The sequence below is a fragment of the Martes martes genome (assembly GCF_963455335.1).
Source record: "Martes martes genome assembly, chromosome: 16".
In the NCBI taxonomy this organism is placed as follows: Eukaryota; Metazoa; Chordata; class Mammalia; order Carnivora; family Mustelidae; genus Martes; species Martes martes.
The window spans coordinates 19,884,658-19,906,642 of NC_137904.1; the positions used below are offsets into that span (position 1 = coordinate 19,884,658).

The 21,985-nt window shown below is 43.1% G+C and overlaps 1 protein-coding gene across 1 annotated transcript in view; it reads left to right on the forward strand.

Annotated features, from left to right (window-relative positions):
• Nucleotides 1–21,985, forward strand: part of SMG6 (SMG6 nonsense mediated mRNA decay factor) — a 236,751-nt gene that overhangs the window by 36,346 nt on the left and 178,420 nt on the right. The window contains exons 9-10 of the mRNA XM_080827352.1: nt 12,442–12,503; nt 19,517–19,662. Of these exons, the coding sequence (XP_080683478.1) occupies nt 12,442–12,503; nt 19,517–19,662 (208 nt within the window). The remainder of the gene's footprint in view (nt 1–12,441; nt 12,504–19,516; nt 19,663–21,985) is intronic.

Genomic DNA, 21,985 nt, shown 5'->3' on the forward strand with positions numbered 1-21,985 from the left:
GTTGCTTTAGCTTTTGGCCTTTATAAACATCCTCGGTGGCTGTCTTGGTTCTGCCAAAAAGATTCCCTTCTTTAAAGGTGAAAGATTAAGAGCTCAGACTCTGGAGCCAGGCTGCCTGGGTTAACCTTGGACAAGTCACCTAACCTCTCTGTTGCTCTCATTATTATAGTATTATAGTATATAGAAATTATAGTATTACTGAACTCACAGGATTGTTGTAAGGTTAAATGAGTTAACAGACAAGGTGCTTTGAATAATGCCTTATGCACAGGTTTCTCTAGAAGTTTGGACTTTTATTATTAAGGTGCTTGGGTGTGTCATACTTGTTTTGTTCAGGTGGAAAAACTTGAATTCTTATTATCTGAATTGTGTTTGAGTAGCCTGGGGTACTTTTAACTCCTAAAGCACAGAGCCAGCTTGGTAAATTCAACCCGTCCTCAGTGGGGGGGCTGTCCCCAAGCTTCTGAAAGGTACAACTCAATAAGGTGTTAGGTCACACTCCCCTGCACTGTGTAGATTGTAAGTTGGGTAGAAGAGTAGAATACTGGATAAGTTCTCCAATTCTTTGTTCTCATTGGCTGAGCCTTGTTTGTGTTTCAGAGTATGTCCTTTGCTCCTACCGTATGTCAAGCCAGAAATTGTAAACGTATGGGTATTATAATCTTCAGAGCCAACTTTCTTCCATCCATCCATCCCTCCATCTACCACTCTATCACTGTTGATGATTCCTGTATTCTGGGTTATAGAAATGAAACATTAACTAAAGTACATCACAGTCTAGAGCTGTGGTTACCAGTGTGGTAACCATATTGGCTATTTACATTAATTAAAATGAAATACAATTAAAAATTTAGTTTCTCAGTCACACTGGCCACCTTTCAAATACGTATTACCCACATGTGGCTGGTGGCTGCTGTATTGGTCTGTGAAGTTAAGGAACATTTCTGTCACCATGGGTAAAGTTCTAGGGACAGAGCTGGTCTAAAGACAGATGTCTATGTATGTAAGATGCACTATGATACACAGTATCAGAAAGGTATATGAAGTATTCTCTAAGCCTGCAGGATATGGTATCAGGCTCAGCCTGGAGGTAGAGAGGGTTGGGAAAGCAAGGAAAAGTAGGATTTTATTAGATTTAGAAAGACATGGCAGCAGAAGGAACATGGTGAATTTCAGGCACCATGAGTAATTCTTTGTTACTGAAGTATAGGCCATATCAGCAAGGGTGGAGAAAGGAGGAGCAGCCAAAGGCTAGACTAGAAAGGCCATTTGCTCACCAAGTATTTATTGGTTACCTCCTATGAGCCTACTGTTGTGAACAAAATATAACAAAGTCCTTGCTGTCATGGTGTGTGTATATGTGTTTGTGTAAAAATTGGTGATAAATGCTATCAAAACGGTAAACTGGAGCAGTGGTTCTCAAACTTGTGTACAGAAACCTGGGGAGCTTTTAAAAATCCCAGTGCTCAGGTCTCACCCCCAGGTGTCACACCCTGCAGATTAAATCAGTGTTTGGGGATGGAGGCCAGGCATCTGTATTTTCAAAAGATTTGTATACCATTCCATTGTGCTATAAAGTTTAGGAACCCTTGGACTGGAACATAAAACTGGGAGGATGCTTGGCACATTCAAGGGACAGGAGGCTACAGGGGTAGAGAGTGAGTATTGGATAGGCCTTTTGTAGGTTACTGTAAGGACTTTGGCTTTTTTTCTTTTTTTTTTTAAGGTTTTATTTATTTATTTATTTATTTTTAAAGAGTTTATTTATTTATTTGACAGACAGAGATCGCAAATAGGCAGAGAGGCAGGCAGAGACAGAGAGGGGGAAGCAGGCTCCCCGCTGAGCAGAGACCCCGATGCGGGGGTCAATCCCAGGACCCTGGGATCATGACCTGAGCCAAGGCAGAGGCTTTAACTCACTGAGCCACCCAGGCACCCCTAAAGGTTTTACTTTTAAGTAATTTCTATACCTATCCAACTTGGCGCTTGAACTCAGACCCCTGAGATCGAGAGTTATATGCTCCACCAATTGAGCCAGCCCGGCGCCCTGGATTTTATCTTTTGTTTTGATGTTAACTGTGGTCTCTTTTTGTCCAGTCTCTTGGGCCAGAATATAGCAGTGGGAACTGCTATTACTCAGGATCAGAGTGCTTAATTCCTGATGGAACTCTTTCTTTGAATACCTTTGTCTGGGTTTTGTCAAATTATCCTCCAAAAAGAAATAGATTTAAATTCTCATAAATAGTGATGAGTATGTTATTTCCTACAGATTACTATTAATACTGCACTGTTTTTCTTGAGGGTTTTGTGTGTAGCACCTCGATATTCTATTTAATCACTATAAAATCTGTGTGTTTTATATGTTCTTCAGTTACTTATCGAGTATGTACTAAGTACCAACCACCATGCTAGGTAGGCCATTTAGAATTATTGAAAGGAAATAAGGATATCCAAAGTATCTCTAAAAATGAAATCACTGTTTCATTTGGTTTGGGACTTTTTCTAAAGACTGATACTTGGTTCTGGGTCACTGCTGGTCTTTGTAGATGGAGTTATTCAGAACTAGAACCTCTGGGAATTAGGGACAGGGATCATGATTGTCTGAGTGTAGAATGACTGTATCTTCCCTCTGTTCTCTGTCTTCATTGCCATTGAGTGATTATAGTAGCTTCTTCTTTTTTTAAAAGATTTTATCTATTTATTTGACACAGAGAGAGAGATCACAAGTAGGCAGAGAGGCAGGCAGAGAGAGAGGGGAAAGCAGGCTTCCTCCTGAGCAGAGAGCCTGATGCGGGGCATGATCCCAGGACCCTGAGATCATGACCTGAGCCAAAGGGAGAGGCTTAACTCACTGAGCCACCCAGCAGCCCCATATAGTAGCTTCTTAATTGGTCTCCTGGCCTCCACATATTTGAACCTGACCAACTCCCCCCTCCCCAAAAACAACTCTTTTAATTTCTAAACAGTAGCTAGAATGTCCTTTCAAAAATGGAGGTTTGCTCATGTCACTTCCCTGTGCAGCATTTCTCAGTAGTTTGATTAAGATCAGACTTTTTAACTAAAGAGTACAACTTGACTCGCCTGTTTCTCCAGCCTCCCTCTTGGAGAATCACTCACCTGCTTATGCCAGTCTACCACATACCACTCTTGGGACCACCACACATGCTGTTCATTTACTTGTGACACATAGGCAATACCCTCTGCCTGATCCAAACCCAACTATTTACTCAGCCTTTAGGTTTCAACTCAAGGATCTCTTCCTCTGAGATCCTCTAATGCCCCTGCTGTGGAAATATAGAGCATCCTGTATGTCTCTAATTACGGTACTTTATTATGACGTCACCCATAGAGCAAGGATCATCTCTACCTTTGTTCTTGGTTCACTCAGTGTCCTGTATGGAGAAGGTGGACAGTTTTTGCTGAGTGAACAAATGACTTCAGCACCCTCACACTCCGTCGACCCACTCATTTATAGGATGGGTTTGAGCTTGTGTATGTGCTTTTGGAGAACTGTTTTTCTGGTTACCCACCTGATCACCAAGTAGGAGCTTCAGCCATTTCCTCTTCTCTCTCACTTTGTGCAGTGCAGACACAGGGTGTCCCAGCTCACCTACTTTTCAGGTGGATGGGCATGAGAGTTCCCAGGCGCTGTGAGAGATGAGTCAGAAGGAAGAGTCATTCAGAAAGTAGCCCAGTCAGAGCAGCAGTGCTGCCCTTTGGCTGAACTTTCTCTCTTTCTCTGTATACCTTGAGATGTCAGGCTGGTGGCACTTTTGAGCTGGTTGTTACAGATTGTCAGACCGCAGCATAGGGATTCATAAACCTTAATCTGGCACTTTCCCTAGATTACGGATGTTTTGGGAAGTGTCCAGGGGCCCTCTGGCCTAAGTAAAAACTTTATTGGTTTTGGGTATGTTCTGTTTCCACTTGGTCACTTAGCCCCATAATGGCATTGAAGGTGGAAACCTGGAGAGCCCTGTTTATATTTCTTTGTAGCCTTCGGGGCTTTTGAGTTCAAAAGCTTTGAGAATAGCACTCTTTCGGCATTTGTTGGGGGGGGGGTTGTTTTTTGGTGCTATCATAGAACAGAATGGTGCTTACTCAAAAGCTGACAAGAAAAGTTAGATTTAGTTAGAATCACACTTTTGTAGGCTTTTTAGAATTGGAAGGAACGCTGTAGATGGGTGATTCCCCTCCTCCTCATTACCCTTTTTTTTTTTTTCAAGATTTTATTTATTTGACAGACATCACAAGGCAGAGAGGCAGGCAGAGAGAGAGAGGGGTAAACAGGCTCCCTGTTGAGCAGAGAGCCCGATGTGGGGCATGATCCCAGGACCCTGAGATCATGACCTGAACTGAAGGCAGAGGCTTAACCCACTGAACCACCCTACCCTTCTTTACCTGTCAGCTTGTGAGAGTCATTGCTCTTTCCAATAGATGTGTGTGGTAGCCCTCAAGTGTTGTGCAGGTAGAAAAATTTTTCAGACCCTAGTGTTATAAATCTAGCCAAGAGATCAGCAAACTTTTTGTGTAAAGGGCCAGAGAGTAAATATTTTAGGCTTTTGGGACACACACTCTACTGAGGCTACTCACCTTGCCTTTGTAGGGGTAGCCACAAACAAGATGTAAAGAAGTGAGGGTGGCTGTGTTTCAATAGAATTTTATTTGTGGATGCTGGAATTTACATTCCATACAATTTTTCTGTGTCATGAAATATTCTTTTGAGTTTTTTTTCAGCCATTAAAACAATGTAAAAAAAAAAAGGGGGGTGCCTGTGTGGCTCAGTGGGTTAAGTGTTTGGCCTTCGTCTCGGGTCATGATCTCAGGGTTCTGGGATCAAGTCCTGCATTGGGCTCCCTGCTCAGCGGAGAGCTCTGCTTCTCCCCCTCCTTCCCAATTGTGCTCTCTCTCACTGTCTCTGTCTCTCTCAAATAAATAAATAAAATATTAATAAAAACAAACATTCTTATCTCCTGGGCCATATAGAAACAGGTGGCATGCTACCTGTTGACCCTTGGGCTGTAGTTTGCTGACCCCTGATCTAGCCCAGTGGTTCCTAAATCTGATTGCCTTTCAGAATTACCTGGAGACCTTTTGAAAATGCTGATTTGCGGTCACCTTCCCCCTCCCTGAAGATTCTGGTCCTGTAGGACCGGGGAACCTATTTTTTTAACAGAAGGTCTTATTGTGATGCATACACACTCAGGGTTATAGAATTACCAGTATTGATCTCACTCACCCTTCTCATTTTATAGTTGAAGAAATAGCTTTAGAAAGTCGATGTGACTTCTGATAGTGATATAGTAAATAAATGGCACAACCAGAATTTGAACCCAGGTCTTTAATTCTAAGACCAGCAGTCTGTGTTCATATCATTCTGTACTCATCCCTTTGCCCAGTAAACAACAAGCAATAAATGCAGGATAGTCACAAACTCAGGGTTCCTTCTTTTCCTTTTTTTTTTTTTTTTTAATGAAAAGGAAAGTTTATTGAGCCCCTGGGGCCTTGAGGCTCTGGCAGGAGGCCTCTGTGTGGGCAAAGGAGGGGCCTTATTTGACCTTCTTGGGGCACTGGTTGTTGGTGAGGCCACATTTCTTACGGCAGATGACAACACGGGGGTGCAAGTGAGCAGAACACTCATGGCAGATGATCTTGTCACAGTTGAGTTTCTGGGCCAGCTGGTGGAGAAAAGGCTGGGTGATGCCAGCTCGCAGGTGAAGCACCAAGTGCAGAGTGCACAATATCTCTGGATATTGTGGTCTGAGAGTGTGGCCATTGTCCAGCTGTATGTCCGCAAAAATGAGATGCTACTGGTCATGCGTGATGCCCTTCTCGTCTTGGATTTTGGCTTGGATTTTTGACATTTTCAGTGGTGTCACTGGGCTTGGCCTCGAGGGTGATGGTCTTTGCCACTAGGGTTTTCACAAAGATCTGCATCTCTGCGTCTGTCACAAGACGGCTGCCACCAAACCACTCCGCCACCTCATTGAAGAGATAGAGCAGGGTCCCTTCTTTTCCTCAGACCTAGTGCCAGTTTCCCTCCTGAGAGCCAGCTGGGTACTCTAAGTTCTGCTGTCCCTCTGCTTGTTGGCTGGGTTTTCTGGACCTGACTGCTGATTTGACATTTAGCCTAATTTCCCTCGGGGCTGTTGCCTTTAAAGAGAGATAAGAAAGTAATAGCACGTAAGTGGCTTTAACGTAAAACTTTGTTGAGGCAGCACTAAGCTGCAGTGTGAGGATGAGAGCCGTTGTTTGAAGGGGTGCATTTCTTGGAAGAGGTGGTTTTAAGAGGCACGTTTTACACTTGAGTTCACATGGCTCAGATCCAGCTCTCTAAGTAGGACATCTCTATATGGAACTTGGGCTTAATTAGAACTAATTGAGCTGTCATTTTGCCCAGAACAGTTCAGGGGTGGAGAAACTAAAGGTGAGAAGTAATCATTGTCCCTACTCTACCTCAACCTTGGTTTGGCCCAAGTAAGAAATGGAAGGATTGATTTTTGATTTGCTCTGTCTTCCTATGAGGCATTTGAATCATACTACTTGGCTTGCCTGTACTTCTTTCTTTCTTTTTTTTTAAAGATTTTATTTATTTATTTGACAGACAGAGATCGCAAGTAGACAGAGAGGAAGGCAGAGAGAGAGGAAGGGAAGCAAGCTCCCTGCTGAGCAGAGAGCCCAATGTGGGGCTTGATCCTAGGACCCTAAGATCATGACCTGAGTGAAGGCAGAGGCTATAACCCACTGAGCCACCCAGGTGCCCGTGTACTTCTTTCTTTATGTGTATCCTGGAAGGAGGAGGAATACTGAAAGTCTAATGAATAATTTTATTTATTTATTTATTTATTTATTTATTTATGACAGAGAGAGAGCACACACGCACTCACACACAAGCAGGGGTGGGAAGAGGGAGAGGGAGAAGCTGACTCCTTGCTGTGGCTAGAGCCTGATGTGGGGCTGGATCCCAGGACCCCAAGATCAGGACTTGAGCCAAAGGCAGACTAACTGACTGAGCCACCTGGGCGCCTCCAATCATGAATAATTTTTACCTTTACTAAATGATTGTTCCATTACTAACTTACTGATAGGTTTCCACATTTGTGTACAAGGACTCCCTTCTTCACTTTCTTTATAATCTCCTTAGATCTTGCATTCTCCAAAGACTTCCCTTGTCGAGGGATAGTAACAATAAGGGAAATAGAATGCCCCCTGACACCTTCCTAGCCAATAGGCCTTGTCTTAGGATTTGGAGCATAAATGGGGAGTTGGTAAGTTGGGATATTATTTGTCTTTTGTTCTTGGACTGCGAGTTCTTTAGCAGTGGGGACCCTGTCTTGTCGGTTTGTTCTTGATTGTGCCTGGGATGGGAGGAGCACAGGGATGAAAGTGGGCAGCATCACCTCTGTGCTCACATTTGCCTGCATTCTGTGAGCTCAGTGCTTTAGGGAGATGGCAAATGGGCTTTAATTGCATGCTCTGAAAGTCCTGAACATTTGCTAACAGGTACCATTTGGAATTTGGGTTTCCACCTATGTTGGCTCCTATATAAGAGGATAGAGCCCCCCCCTTCTTTTTAATATTTATTTATTTGACAGAGAGAGAGCAGGAACACAAGCAGAGGAGTGGGAGAGGGCGAGGGGGGCTTCCCGCTGAGCAGGGAGCCCGATGTGGGGCTTGATCCCAGGACCCTGGGATCATGACCTGAGCCAAAGGCAGACGCTTAACGACTGAGCCACCCAGGTGCCCCTAGAGCCCCCCTTTTAAAACATTACGAGGTTTTGGGGCATCTGGAAGGCTCAGTTGGTTAAGCGTCTGCCTTCGGCTCAGGTCATGATCCCAGGATCCTGGGATTGAGCCTCGCATCAGGCTCCCTGCTCAGCAGAGAACCTGCTTTTCCCTCTCCCTCTACCTGCTGCTCTGCCTACTTGTGGTCTCTCTCCATCTCTCTAATAAATAAGTAAAATCTTTTAAAAAATTACATAGTTTTTTGTTTTGTTTTGTTTTGTTTTAAATACTTGGCATATCTATAGAGGTGCTCCAGATGGATAAATTAAGAGAATGACAATTTATGCTATCCACAATACTGTAAAAATACACACTGAAATTTCTTTTATTTATTTATTTTAAAGATTTTATTTATTTATTTGACAGAGAGAGATCACAAGCAGGCAGAGAGGCAGGCAGAGAGAGAGGGGGAAGCAGGCTCCCCGCTGAGCAGAGAGCCCGATGTGGGGCTCGATCCCAGGACCCTGAGATCATGACCTGAGCCGAAAGCAGAGGCTTAACCCGCTGAGCCACCCAGGCGCCCCTGAAATTTCTTTTAATGCTGAGTACTCTTACTGTCTTTAAAATGATTCACTTCTCAGAAATTCAGTTTTCCACACAACTATTCAAAAGGAAGAGCAACTATTTAGGAATTGAAATTGGGTATATTTTCAGAATTCTTACCTCCTGTATTGTATTGCTGCCTCTGAACAGCTTCTCTCCCCTTCCTTGCTCCATAGTTCACAAAGCATTTAGGCAGTTCTGAGTGACAGTTACCAGGGCTTCCATAAGACCTTTATTCCTCAAATGTTCTAATTTGTATTATTTCATTTTATTCTTTCAGCTCTGAGGTAGGTGGTGTCAATGGTGGAAATTCTCTTTTATAGTTGAGGAACAGCCCAAACCATTTCACTCATAATTCTGAAGTTAATGGCAGGACAGACTTTATTGTGAAGGTCCAGAGACCTACCCACCTGCCCACTGCCATTAATGTCTCTTTGGGTCATTGCTTTTAGATGGTTTATAAAAGACTCAGGAGTCCATAGTGAATTGGTTTTGGACTTGAGCTAAAGAGACAAGAGCCCCTTAATAATTCTAATTTTGCCTGTCAGGGTATACCCAAGAAGCATTTTTAAATGTTTCTGGTGAACAGTATGTAAATATGTGAGGAAGATGTGGAGGCAGATAGTCTCACATTCAAAGAGTAACATTTCCTTCTGTACTTGAGTGAGACCATCTGAGTGTATTGTTTTGTTTTGTTTTTTAAGATTTTATTTATTTGACAGCGAGAGAGAGATCACAAGTAGGCAGAGAGGCAGGCACAGGGAGAGGGGGAAGCAGGCTCCCCGTTGAGCAGAGAGCCCATCTGAGTGTATTGTTAAGAACCAAAAAGTCAGCAAAACGGAAGCCAGTACAAGGTGATGTGTTGGAGAGGGAGGAGGTTCAGACTAAGACTTTCCTACTGTGGACTTGGTATCCAAAATTTTGTTTTCCAAAAATTAGGCTGGAGTATTACACACAGTGTTGCTTAGGCCCATTTGATCAATGTGTAACAAATCTGTTTCCTCAATACAACATGCCTTACCTCTCTCTATAATGCATCTGCATTTTTAGCTTTTCTCTGACTTGAGTATTGACGATAAAGAGAAACATATTTAGGGTGACAGAGACTTTCAGACTAAAAATAAAACAGTGGTTCTCATTAACCAAGGTCAGGGAGAATGTGTGTACAGTTTGAAAAAGTTCCCTAGGATTCCCTTCACTCTCACTAGTTGAAAAACAATGCATTGAAATCTACTTTCTGCTAAATACAGTTGAAGTATGATAATGACAGGTATTAACTGAGGTAGTTCCATGGGCTTCATCTACCATCCTAAGGGAAGGGTCTTTGGGAAGTATAGGTAGAACCACAGTATTTTTTAAGATTTTTTAAAAATTTATTTATTTGACAGAGATCACAAGTAGGCAGAGAGGCAGGCAGAGAGAGAGGAGGAAGCAGGCTCCCTGCTGAGCAGAGAGCCTGATGCAGGGCTCGATCCCAGGACCCTGGGATCATGACCTGAGCCGAAGGCAGAGGCTTTAAACCACTGAGCCACCCAGGCGCCCCTACCACAGTAATTTTTAAAAAGATTTTATTTATTTATGTATTTAGAGAGAGAGAGAGAGAGAGAGCTTGAGTGGGGTGACGGGGTGTGGGGGGACAGAGGAAGAGGGAGAGAAAGAATCTCCAGCTGACTCCACGCTGAGCACAGAGCCTCATGCAGGACTCTGTCCCACGACCCTGAGATCATGCATGACCTGAGCTGAAATCAAGAGTCTGACACCCAGCCAGCTGAGCCACCCAGGCACCTGGATAGAACCACAGTATTAAAAAAGCTTCTTGGTGCTCTTAATTTTAATCCAGGAGGTATTGTAGGTCATAACAGTATGAGTTTCCTACCTCATGGGAAAACTTAGAAGTAAAACTGAAGTGCTTTTTAGTTACTCTTATTTCCTCATCATCCCTTCCTTTATGAATAATCTCATCAGTTATCTTCCTGTGATACTTGCCGTACAAAGGAAGAAACACTTTTTTGGAACCACAAGACCTGAGTTCAGGGTCTAACTCTGCCATTTGCTGGTTTAAGTTGCTTAAATTTCTGAGCTGCCTTAGGGCTTGGGGAATGTTAATTGGCTTGAATGAAGTGGGTTAGTATCATTCTGTGCCTACCTGTTATATAAATGTAACCAGCATTCCTCCTGGTTATGGGTGAGTTAACTAGTTCATGATTGATAGCTGTGGGAAAGGGATAATTAAGCTAAAATAGGAATAGAGAGAGAATATATACATTTTTACCTTTTTAAAAAACTGTTACTTTTTACATTTTTACCTTTTTATTTTGAAATAATTTTATATCTGTAGAAAAGTTGTAAGAATAATCCGAGGAATTCTGTATATCCTTTACTCAGATTCTTCAGTTGTTAACATTTTACCACTTGCTTTATCATTCATTGGGAGAGAATGTTCAGCTAACAGCCAAGTGTTTGCAACATGTAAGCATGTTTTTACTTACCTTATGCCATGCACCAATCCAGTAACATATAGGTACTGTTATCCCCATTGTGTAGAACGAAAACGTAGGGAGGTTAGATCAGTTGCCTGAGATTCCACGGCAGATAAGTTGCAGAGATTTGATAGGAAAGTCCATGTTTTTCACCACCTTCCTCTACTAGTGGATCTGGAGACTTGCATTCTAGCCCAGGTTTTGCCACTAACAGTGATATGGTCACTGGCAGTTTATTTCACACCAGTTCCTTTGTTTTTTAGCAGTTTCCCTTCTTTTCATGGAACCCAGCGTTCCTGGCCCTGACTTGCCTCACTGTAGAGATAGGTTACCATCAATGAAGTATCTTGAGCTTTTTACGTCTATAGATCAATGCTTGATCTAGTATTGCTGATTAAATATAATTTGTTTAAGCATAAATAAAAATTAAAGTTTTTATGTAGAGTTTGTTGTTGAAGTTATGGTGAGGTGTGAGTACACTCCTTTACCCACACAGTTCCTTATGAAATAGGTGGAACTGCTGTTATTTGATCGGTTCTCTTTTGCAAGAGCATAAACCAGCAGAGTTTTTCTTACTGGGCAAAGGATCCAGAGGTGCTGGACTATTTCTTGCTCTGAGCACCCTCCTGAGATGAAGATTCTTTACCCTTCTTTCTGTTTGACTACTGGGCCCTGAGCATTTTGATTCTAGGAGACCAGGCAAGATGACAACAAGGTTTGGTCTTTAGATTATCTCCACTTTCTTTGAGTCGAATCCACCCCCACCCCCACCCCTTGGTTTGATCAGTCATCTTTCCCCTTGGTTTTGATAGAAGTAGATTTTGTGGAACCTTGAACTGAAAATTGTAAATTTGGTAGCTTGTGGGCCAGATGTGGCTGGCAAATGTGTGTTTTTGGCTTGCTCAAAGTCTTAACTTTTCCCATTACATTCCCATAATGTAGCCAACATTAAAAAAAGCCAGAGGTTTTCATATAAAAACCTAGCTTTTAGCTTTTCTTTAAAAGGGGGAAAATGAAAGGAAAGAGATGATGATCCTGGGCCTACAAAGAACAGAACTGGAGTGGAACAGCCGTTGAGCGCTACTGTCCCCAGTAACCTATTTTGTACCTGGCCCCTATAGACACTGGAATTTTCAGCTTTAGACCTAGAACTTGAATTTTTGTTTTAAAAGCTGGAGAAGTACAATTTGATGGGTTAGTGTTGAGTTACCCTCTCCATGGTTACAGAGTCCTGCTAGGTAGAAAAATAGCTTATAAATAAGATTAGGGACTTACAGAATCAGAGCATTTTCCCTATCCTTGTCATTGTTTCATTCCCATCTTTGTGGGGCAGAATGACTCCTAGATCTGAGATTGCCAGTGATCAACACTATATTCCCTGCACACGGGCACCACTGCCAGCAGAGGGTGCTATCCACTCACCGAGCCTGCTGTCATGTTGGCTCAGCTGATCAGCAGCTGTTGGGCATGTGCCCTGGGTCTGTGTGAGACTTTGGGCATGTTCATTTGGTTCCCATCCCTAGTGCCCACCCCTTAGACCCTGGCCAGGTTATTGTGTCACTAGGGACTCTGTTCAGTCACAGGAAACTGGGGAAAGTTTAATTGTTTTCTCCTCTCTCTTTTTCCCATGCAGCTGAACAAAAGGTTCATCCTCAGTTTTCTCCATGCCCATGGGAAGCTGTTTACCCGGATTGGGTAAGTGTGCAGGATGTTTATTTTATTTTCCTACATTACAAGTCATTTTGGAATTTAATATTGTTAGCAACTAGACTGTGTTTGTAACTGAGGGCACAGGGTGTGAATTCTTAGAGGCCTCCACCTTCTCTTCACTCATTCTGCTCATGAAGTTTGGGAAATATTATTCTGCATCCATCTGTCTCTTCTTTCTCTATCTTCGTTAAAACCCCCTATTAAACATCCAACCCCCACCTCTAATCCCACTGATTTCTCTTTCCTCTGCCTTACAGCTCAGCCTCTGTTGAGCTCCTTAAGGAAGTCATACTCGATCCCTGGGTACACCTACCAGGGGTCCTTCTTGGGGAGAATGCTGTCCACTAATTTTCCCTTTAAAGAGAAGAGTAACATTTTCTTTCCCCTCACATTTTCTCATCCTTCTGAACCATACCCCTTTCTTCTCTGCTCAGGTTCCTGCACCATATTGCTGATCTCTGTAAATGCTAAGACTTCTCTTTGGTTTCCCCATCCGCCATGGATTTATATAAAAATCTCAGGGAGGATGGTGTGTGCAAAACCCTGTTACTTCATCCATTAAATCCCTGGAAAGAGATCATGTCTTGAGTATTCCTTTCATGGATTAGAGATTTTCCTCACTGTATAAAACTAGTGATCCTAAAGCCTGATGACTATACCAGGCTAGAGGTGTGCTGAGTGCCTCCATAGTGTAGGAGACAAGTAAGTGGCAGCGTGCTCTTCCGTGGGTCTTCATCTGCGTCTTCATATTTTCTGAGTTGGAGGTTTTATTATGAACTACCCTTTGAGTTATACCTTTTGAATTATAGATCCCCCATTGTTGTCAGTGTTTCCTTCACTTTCTGCTATAGCCTTTTGAGTTTATCTGTAATGCTCTAGAAGTTTTCCTTAGTGGGAGAAGCAGAAAGGCTTTGTCCTGCTTCAAGAAACACTGTTAAAAAAAATCATGGTTAACTAGAAAGTATGCTTGTTACATACTCATTTGTCATCAGCCTGCACAAGAGTGACAGTGATGGCCGGCACAAGTGATTTTGAAATCACTTGGGAAACTTGGAGTGGTGCCAACAGATGCATCTCTGTTGGGAGAACTAAGTGTAAAGTAATTCACTTGGGAAAAGGAAATCAGGTGTGTCAGTAGATCCTCTTCTCCCTCATCCCCTCTTCCCATAGGCTCTACCCTGGCAGAAGTTTTTGCTCAACACTGTTGTATCCCCAGTGCCTAGCATATAGTAGGTACTCAGTAAATATTTGCTGTATGAATAAATAAGTCATTATAAGAAATGGACAGATTGTAAAAGACTAGAGAGAAGGGTCTAGTATTGTAGTAGGTTATAGTAGACCCAGGCCAATCACTGGTGAGTCATGTAAAGCTGTAGCTACAAGGTGGGCAAAATGTTATTATCAAGGTCATTTTATAAAATAACTCATCATAGCAGGAAATACTACTAGGCTGCACTTAAAATAGGAACTATGGCTCCTCTTCTCTTTATTATCTTTTTTCTCATTTTAAAAATCTTTCTTACTACCTTACTACCTTTCCACTCTGTATTTCTCTACTTTTTTTCCCCTTTTCTGTGTTCTTTAAATTTTCATGTACTGTGGTGTTCCGAGTCAGTATTTCTCAACCTTTGTACTGTTGATATTTTGAGCCTTATGATTCTTTATTGTTGGAGGCTGTCCTGTGTGTTGTAGGTTTAACAGCATCACAGGATTCTCCCCACTACGTGCCAGTGCTCTCTCTGCCTCTCCCCACCAGTCATGACAATTACAGATGTCAACAGACAATGCCAAATGTTCCCTGGGGGACGGAATTGCTCCTGGCTGGGACCACTGTTCTGTTAGAGATGTAGAGAGCTAAAGAAGTTCTAAATCTTGGTCTAGAATGTAGGAATATTTAAGATATATTTTTGTTAGGTCTAAGTGTTAGGTAGAGTCTTAAGTTTGTTCACTTTAAGAAATCCTCATAGTTATAAATATTTTGGAGGAACATTGCAAAAGAACCACAATAATGATTAAAAAGCTAGAAAATTATTTCTGAGAGAAAAATTTAATCTCAACAAAATTAAAGTTAGAGGCACCTGGCTGGCTTAGTTGGTGGAGCGTGTGACTCTTCATCTTAGGGTTGTGGGTTCTAGACCCACGTTGGGTGTAGAGATTGCTTAAAAATAAAATCTTTAAAAAAAAGCGCACACAGAAAGTTAAGGTAAAAAAAAAAAAAAGTCTATTTAGAGATAGCTGTGGGGTAACCTGTGTTTAAATACAAAAGAGTCATAACCAGATAGTTTTGATTTCTATGGGATGACAGTAAGAGAAAAATAGGCTTATGTTGCTGCTGAAGAGATTTGGGTTAGGTGTAAGAAAATTTCACAGAGGGAAGATGTTTGGGAATTTTCTTCTCTGGAAGTCTTTGAAAAAGAATAGATTATCTCATTTGTCAGAGGTGGTTTGCTGTGGTCCAGATTATTTTTCAGGACGTCTTCCATTCCTACATACAACATATTCTGTTGGCAAAAAAATAAGGCTAGTCTACTTTCACCTTCATAAGAAATGAGTTACAGTTGTGTTCACATGAGGAAAATATATGTAAATTCTAGGCACTCCAGCCCCTTGATGAGTATTCTTGTGCTCTCCTGGAAGTAAAAGAATTGAGCCCCATGTTTATTCTGGAAGGCAGGAACAGCAGTAACTTCTATTGGGGGAAAAAAAGCATAGTAGTCTGTAAGACTAGAAAAGGAGTGAGCCCAAGCCACACACAACAACATGGACTGTTGCCTAATTACCAAGAAGATGTGAAATGTGGGAGGCGTTGAAAACGAATTAAGAGTGAGGAGATTGTAATGGGGAGCAGCTGAAGACACATCCTCTGTCCCGCCTGCCTTTTGAGAAAAGCCCCGGGTTGCTTTTGCTCTCTGGGCCTGTGTCTTCTCTGTGCCAGGTGTTCCAGATCGCATCTGTATCTGCTTGAATGCCTACTGTGTGCAACACAAGTCTCCCTCCTCTGTGTGCAGGGAAAAAGAGGTTCAGAGCATTAGATGGAATCAGGTGCCGAAAAGTTTTGTTTTCACCACTGACTAATTACAAGACCTCGAGAAGGAACAAGTCAAAGCCTCAGTTTAAATAGATGATGTCCAAGGTCCATTCTAGTCCTTATGTTGTGTAGCACCATGGTTTTTTTTCTCTCATCTTTATCCTGTCACATGGTTTAGTTTTGTTTGTTTTTGTTTTACTACTGGATTGCTCCTGTCTTGTTCAGTTTTCCTAAAAATTAAGAAGTTGAAAAAAGTTAGGAAGCCTGATTCTTTTCTGCAGAGAATGTCATCTAGCCCAGCTGTGTTCCTCAGCATCTGAGAGGTTGGGTGCTGTCCCGTTAGTCACTGTCTGAGTCACTCCCCGTGTAGGTCCCAGCGTTGTCTGAAAGACCGATTTCTTGAAACTGCCATTCAAATGAGACAAGGTGTCTCTAGAGATAACTTCGGAAAGCAGTCACTTAAGTCTGCAAAACGCTTATCCTGAAAATGATTGTATTTTCTGCAGTTTTTAAGGATAGGGACTGAATCCTCTCAGGTCTCAGGCTCAGGAAGAGGATTCAGGCAGGGATCCCGTATGGCTCCTGACAGACACTTTCTTTCCTGGTGAGAGGCCGATCAGACCTGCGCCTGGACTCCACTGAGAGAGGTTGGGAAGTCGGCAGCCTAGAGACTTTTGATTTGTGACAAATAGCATAATTTTGCTTCCCATTATTGCCTTGGTTAAAGTTACCGCTTTAGTTTTTACTTGCTTGCTTAGTCACGCTATTTGCACAGCTTCAAGGTCTCTTGGAATTCAAAGACTGATGTATTTATCTTGGTCTTTGACTTGTGAAAAATGCAATGTTTATGTCTTGATTTATTTTTAAAATTATAAATGTTTTATATACAAAAGCCAGACGTATTTGTTGTAGGGAAAAATCTATTTACTGCATACAGTGCTCATTGTAAAATATTAAGAAAACCCAATAAAGAAGAAATAAAAAACTGCCCATCTTCTCACTGTCCAGAGATAACTCTCCACCCTTAATACTTGGCGTATATTTTTATCTTTTTTATGCATACATATCACACATTAATTTTTTTACAAATATGCCTAACAAAGGATATTAAACTATTTTAAAAGTGTTTTCATTCAGTGTATATTGAACTTCCCCCACATGATTAAAAATCTAATACAACTTTTAAAAAATGGAATTCGAGCACTGGGTGTTTTGTGTTGTGATCTAACTGATGAATCACTCAATTCTACCTCTGAAACTAATAATATGCTATATGTTAAGTTGAATTTAAATAAAAATTAAAAATAAATAGAATTCAATTATATGGATGTGCCGTCTTAATGATCTGCTATTGTTAGGCATTTTAGGCTGTTTCCAATTTTTTGCTGTTATAAATTACCATCTTTTTATGCTTTCTCTCCTCTGCTGCTACTGCTATTGCTGTGTTGTGTGTTTTTTTTAAAAATTTTGTAAAACTCTAAACATAAGCTGGGCATTGTATTTATCTCCATTTCAGTATAATATTTATCCTGTAATATTGGGTGGAGCAAAGAGAAGGATGCAAAAATACTTACAGGTAGTTTGAGGCCCAAATCAGCATTTTAGTAACAAAACTGGGAAGCAGAAACCCCATTATTGAGCCTTGAGGAAGGATCTTTCATCTCCACGTCCCTCATTTATTGCCTAACAAAGCTACTTTAGTCTGAGTGGATTCATCTTCCCTCATATCTCAGAGTTGAAGTTATTCTAACCTCAATCCTTAAGTATTTGATTTTTTCTTTTGTTATAGTCATGTTGAACTAGTTGAAAGGCAAAGGGAGGATCTTTTTTTTTTTTTTTTAAACTCAAATTAAAAAAAAAAAAAGGTGTGAATATTTGACCTGGTCCTCATTTGAGACTTCAGTCTGACCTAGGGAGTTAATGGATCTGTTTTAATTCCCGTCCCAGGGAAGAGGCTTCCTCAGACACAGCTTCGAAGCAGGACTGTCCCACATGACACCTCTGTCATGTCGTTCTGTGCTGGCTCTCTGCTGCCTTTCAACACGGAGACACATGGCTCTGAAACTTGCCCATTGTGGCTGCTTTTCAAGCAGAGTGAACACTGCTATTCTCGTAATGAGAAGTGCTAGCCCCCCTCCCCACCTCCAACCAGAAAGAGTGCTGCACAGTGTCAAGATTTAAAATGAAACCTTTGTTATAGCCCATGGGGAAAAATGGATCCATTCCAGCCCCAAACATATCACTCTCTGCCATTCCAAACCTACCAAGAGTTTTAATGGTTCTGAAACTTTTGGAAGGAAAAATAAGGTTCTTTTTTTTTTTTTTCCCTTGTTTTTTGGAAGGGGGGGACACTTGAAATGGCATGCTGGGGAAAAAAGCAAATACATGGCATGTTTTATGCCAATGAAAATGAGGACAGCTCAGCAGAGGAGGGAGTTGGAGAATAAACTGTAATTGACCCATAGCTGTGGCATGACTCCTGGGTACTAGAAGGTCAGTAATAGGAGTTGCCATCCAGGGGCAAGGAATGAAGATAGCTAAGATGCCAGAAAGCTCTGGAGTTTTTTTCCGAATATGAGGACGGTACTACTCAGTGGTAAAAGGGCCAAGGTTCAGGTGAAACCAGAAGCACCTTTCTCTAGGACTGAAACTTTTTTGTAGGAGGATTCCCTTCCTTGTGGCTTTCCAGAAGCTATTTATTAATCCAGCCTGGAGCTATTCCTCACCCCCCCCCCCCCCGCCCGTGTACCACAAGGAGTTTGTTTGTTTGTGGGGAGGGGGGTAGAGGATGGATAAAAGATACTTTGCTGACCACGAATTGTTGGGCATGGCTCTAAGGCCCATGTGCTTGGTTTCTCTCTCTAGCACCAAGTTTGAATTTGCTTTTTATTTTCTGAGGACTAGAGCTGTGGTTTGTTCATGCTGCCAAAGGAGCTCCAGGCATGCACCACTGTTTGGGATTCAGTGGCCACATTTGGCAAGCAGTGGTTTGAATGACCTCTCTTTAGGAGCCCTAGGTCAGTGGCTGGATTTCTCCCTCCCTACATTATAGGCTCTTCCTGTATTGGGAGTGGCAGTTGGCCAGGGCGTTAGATTTCCACTGGCCTGAAAACATACAGACCCTGATGAGCAGAGGCTTGTGAGAGGGAGGAGGACAGCAACACAGGAAAGACTGAAACAGATCTTTTCGGGGGGGGGGGGTGGCGCTTGGTCTAGGGTTTCTTCGAGGGCAAGTCTGGGATCCCTAGGTGGAGCAATTAGTGCGATAGTAACCAAAAGACAGCAGCAGAACTATGTCTGGTTTCCTGAAGTAGTCTTGAGTGAAGACTCTAGATTCGTGAACCTCTTTTTTTTTTTTTTTAAAGATTTTATTTATTTATTTGACAGACAGAGATCACAAGTAGACAAAGAGACAGGCAGAGAGAGAGGGAAGCAGGCTTCCTGCTGAGCAGAGAGCCCAATGTGGGGCCCAGTCCCAGGACCCTGAGATCATGACCTGAGCCGAAGGCAGCGGCTTAACCCACTGAGCCACCCAGGCGCCCCTCATGAACCTCTTTTTATGAAACACAGTTTTCATACCAGAGAGTTTGGGGGATATGTAAGTTGTAGAGCTTTAAGGAAATTTGTTCACTGTTCACAAAAATTGAGTGTTTCAGAGAGAAACTTTTATTTCAGCTTGAATCCGGTGGTTGCCAGAGGTTAGGAAATAGCATACCAAAGCCTCATAACTCATAGCAACGTATCCAGAGGTTGAGTTGTTTCCATCTCTGATCCCTGATCAGTTGTTTCTCTTAAACGTGGTCACAACCTTAGAATACCAGGAAGGTTTGTGAAAGAAAACATCCTAGACATTAGTGGTCTGCTTTCAGAGAGACACGGGGCGGGGGTGAGAGTTTGCGTGCATACATGCGTGTGCACCCCAGTTGCTCTTGGGCACATGCCTCCCTGAATGAGCTGGCTCTATTTGCAGGATGGAGACATTCCCTGCGGTGGCTGAGAAGGTCCTCAAGGAGTTCCAGGTGCTGCTGCAGCACAGCCCCCCTCCTATTGGAAGCACCCGGATGCTGCAGCTTATGACCATCAACATGTTTGCTGTACACAACTCTCAGCTGAAAGGTAAGGAATGATTAGCGTCTTTATACACAGATAAGTCTGAATCTAGCTTCTTTCGTATGCTACCACACATTCCCCCTGATATGCACACACACACTTCCCAATCATTGCCTCTCAGATTTTTAATTTACTCTCTGAAATCTGTATGACTCTCTAGTGCTTGGGTGGGATGAAAGGAGGGAATCATGGGTATAGAGCTTAATTTGCAAACCCAGAGATGCTGTTGCACATCTGGCCATGCTAAAGGCAGCAGCAAGGCCTCTTGGAGGCTACAGACCCAGAGCCTCTCCCAGGGGAGAGGCATTGCTGAAATGTTTCATTGCAGAGACCATACGCTTGGCAGGGATTGGGAATAGCTGTTTCTGGACTCATGTACCCTGTTTGTTCACTATGGAAAAGTCTAGTTCCCTATGGGCTATCCCTTGTGGGAGCCTGCCAGGGAGTACGAACAGTGAATTGATGAGCTTTGGTGACTCAAGCTGGAAGCAGAAAAATCACCAGGCCTAGAATTTGGCTATTTTACTGGTGTGCATTCTGAAATGCTTTTCTGAACACTGGGGTTTTTTGACGTGGGGGGTAGGGAGGGAGGGGCTGATTGGCAAGATTTTCAAATGTTCTGATGACCAGGTCACTGTTCCAGGATGTTACCAGGATCCCTTCCCTCCCCCTCCACCCCACTTAGGTAAGGATGATGTGGTTTGACTTGATGGAAATATGGGGGTGACATTGTTTTGCATGTTTATTTGGTTCACGTTGCCAAAGAATTGTTTCAGAGCATTGACAGAGAGTGTTTGGTCTCGGGGCTGGAAGGTTATTACCTGAAATGCCAAGAAGTAGAAATTGTCTTGTGCAGATTCTCTTGTAAAACAGACCTTGTCTTTCTGGACAGAGTGTCACTAGTTCTCTTGTTGCATCTTTTCTTAGTGCTTTCTCACTCTGAAGTTGATTTACTTCCCTTCCCCTTTGTACTTGGGGGTTATGCCTCAGCTTGCTGGTGTTGGGGGTGGTGGGTTTCTCCCCTGATGAGTGTATATGCCACACTTTCCCTAGAAAACTTGGCTCCCGGGGCGCTTGAGTGGCCCAGATGGTTAGGTGTCTGCCTTCGGCTCAGAGCCCCACATCGGGCTCCCTGCTCAGCGGGGAGTCTGCTTTTCCCTCTGCCTCTGTGCGCTCGCTCTCTCTCTCTTTCTCTCTCTCAAATAAATAAAATCTTAAAAAAAAAAACAAAACAAAACGAGAAGAAGAAAAGAAAACTTGGCTCCTTCTGGGACTTTCTCTGCAAGGTCCTCTGCTTGTCCACCTGGGTTTTCAATCATATCTGATTTTCTTCTCTGTGCTGCATCCTACAGCACTGAGAATTCCCAGCAGAAGTTGAGATGCGGAGGCTTAGGTGCCTTTTTGAGCTTGGCTAATTATTCCTGAGAACACCTCTGAGGAAACATGCCATCTTGAGAGGCAGTGGTGGTTTCCAGGAAGGAGGAAATAAAGTTTGTTAAGTGCTGTCATGGAGGGCCGTGAAGTCCTAAGGGGAGGGAGATTGATCCCTTCACCGTTACTCTGCTGGTTCTCCTACCAGGTGGGAAGCTCACCCGACTCGGGAGATGGGGCCTCCTGCGCTGCCCTCCTATTTATTTTCCTGCCTACCTCTAACAGCAACACGGAGTTCTGTGAGTTGCCCGTCACAGAACTGCAGCCTCTGCCAAGGTATCATTCCAGCCTCAAGTGACCTGTGGTCGCAGAAGGTGTGAATGTAGAGGACCTGTGGTTCTTGTCTACGAAGCATCTGTTGTCAGCAGCTTTGGCTCCATGGAAGGGAATACCTGGGCCTTTTCATAGGCCACCAGTGAATCCTTTTCTTGTAGCTGCTGTTAAGTAAAGGTTAAGAAAATATGGGTGAAAGGAAGGTGAGGTGGCGAGAGCAGAGAAAGAAGAAAATAGGTGGTTCTCCCATTTGAGGCCAAGGTTCTTTTTCCGGGAGTCTTCTCCATCATGGTTGGTTGAAATGAAGGCCTGCTCGCCAGGAAAGACGTGTCAGAGCCTGGGCTTGAGATTGCTCATTTCTGGCCTTGTCCTGATGCTTACCTCCGGGAGGCAGCTGGGGCCAAGGGGAGTCTGAGCTGAGGTGGTCAGAAGCTACAAGGGTGTTTCAGGGAGAAACAGCCTGGGCCACAGGATATAACACTCAAGTAGGACAGAGAGCTCTGCGGACGTGCTGCCAAGTACCCGGTGTGCAGTTGAGGCGGCCGTCCAGACCCCACTGTGTGGGCTGCCATTGGGAGAGGGGTGAGCAGAGCACTCAGCGGGGCTGGTTGGTGGGAAGATGCAC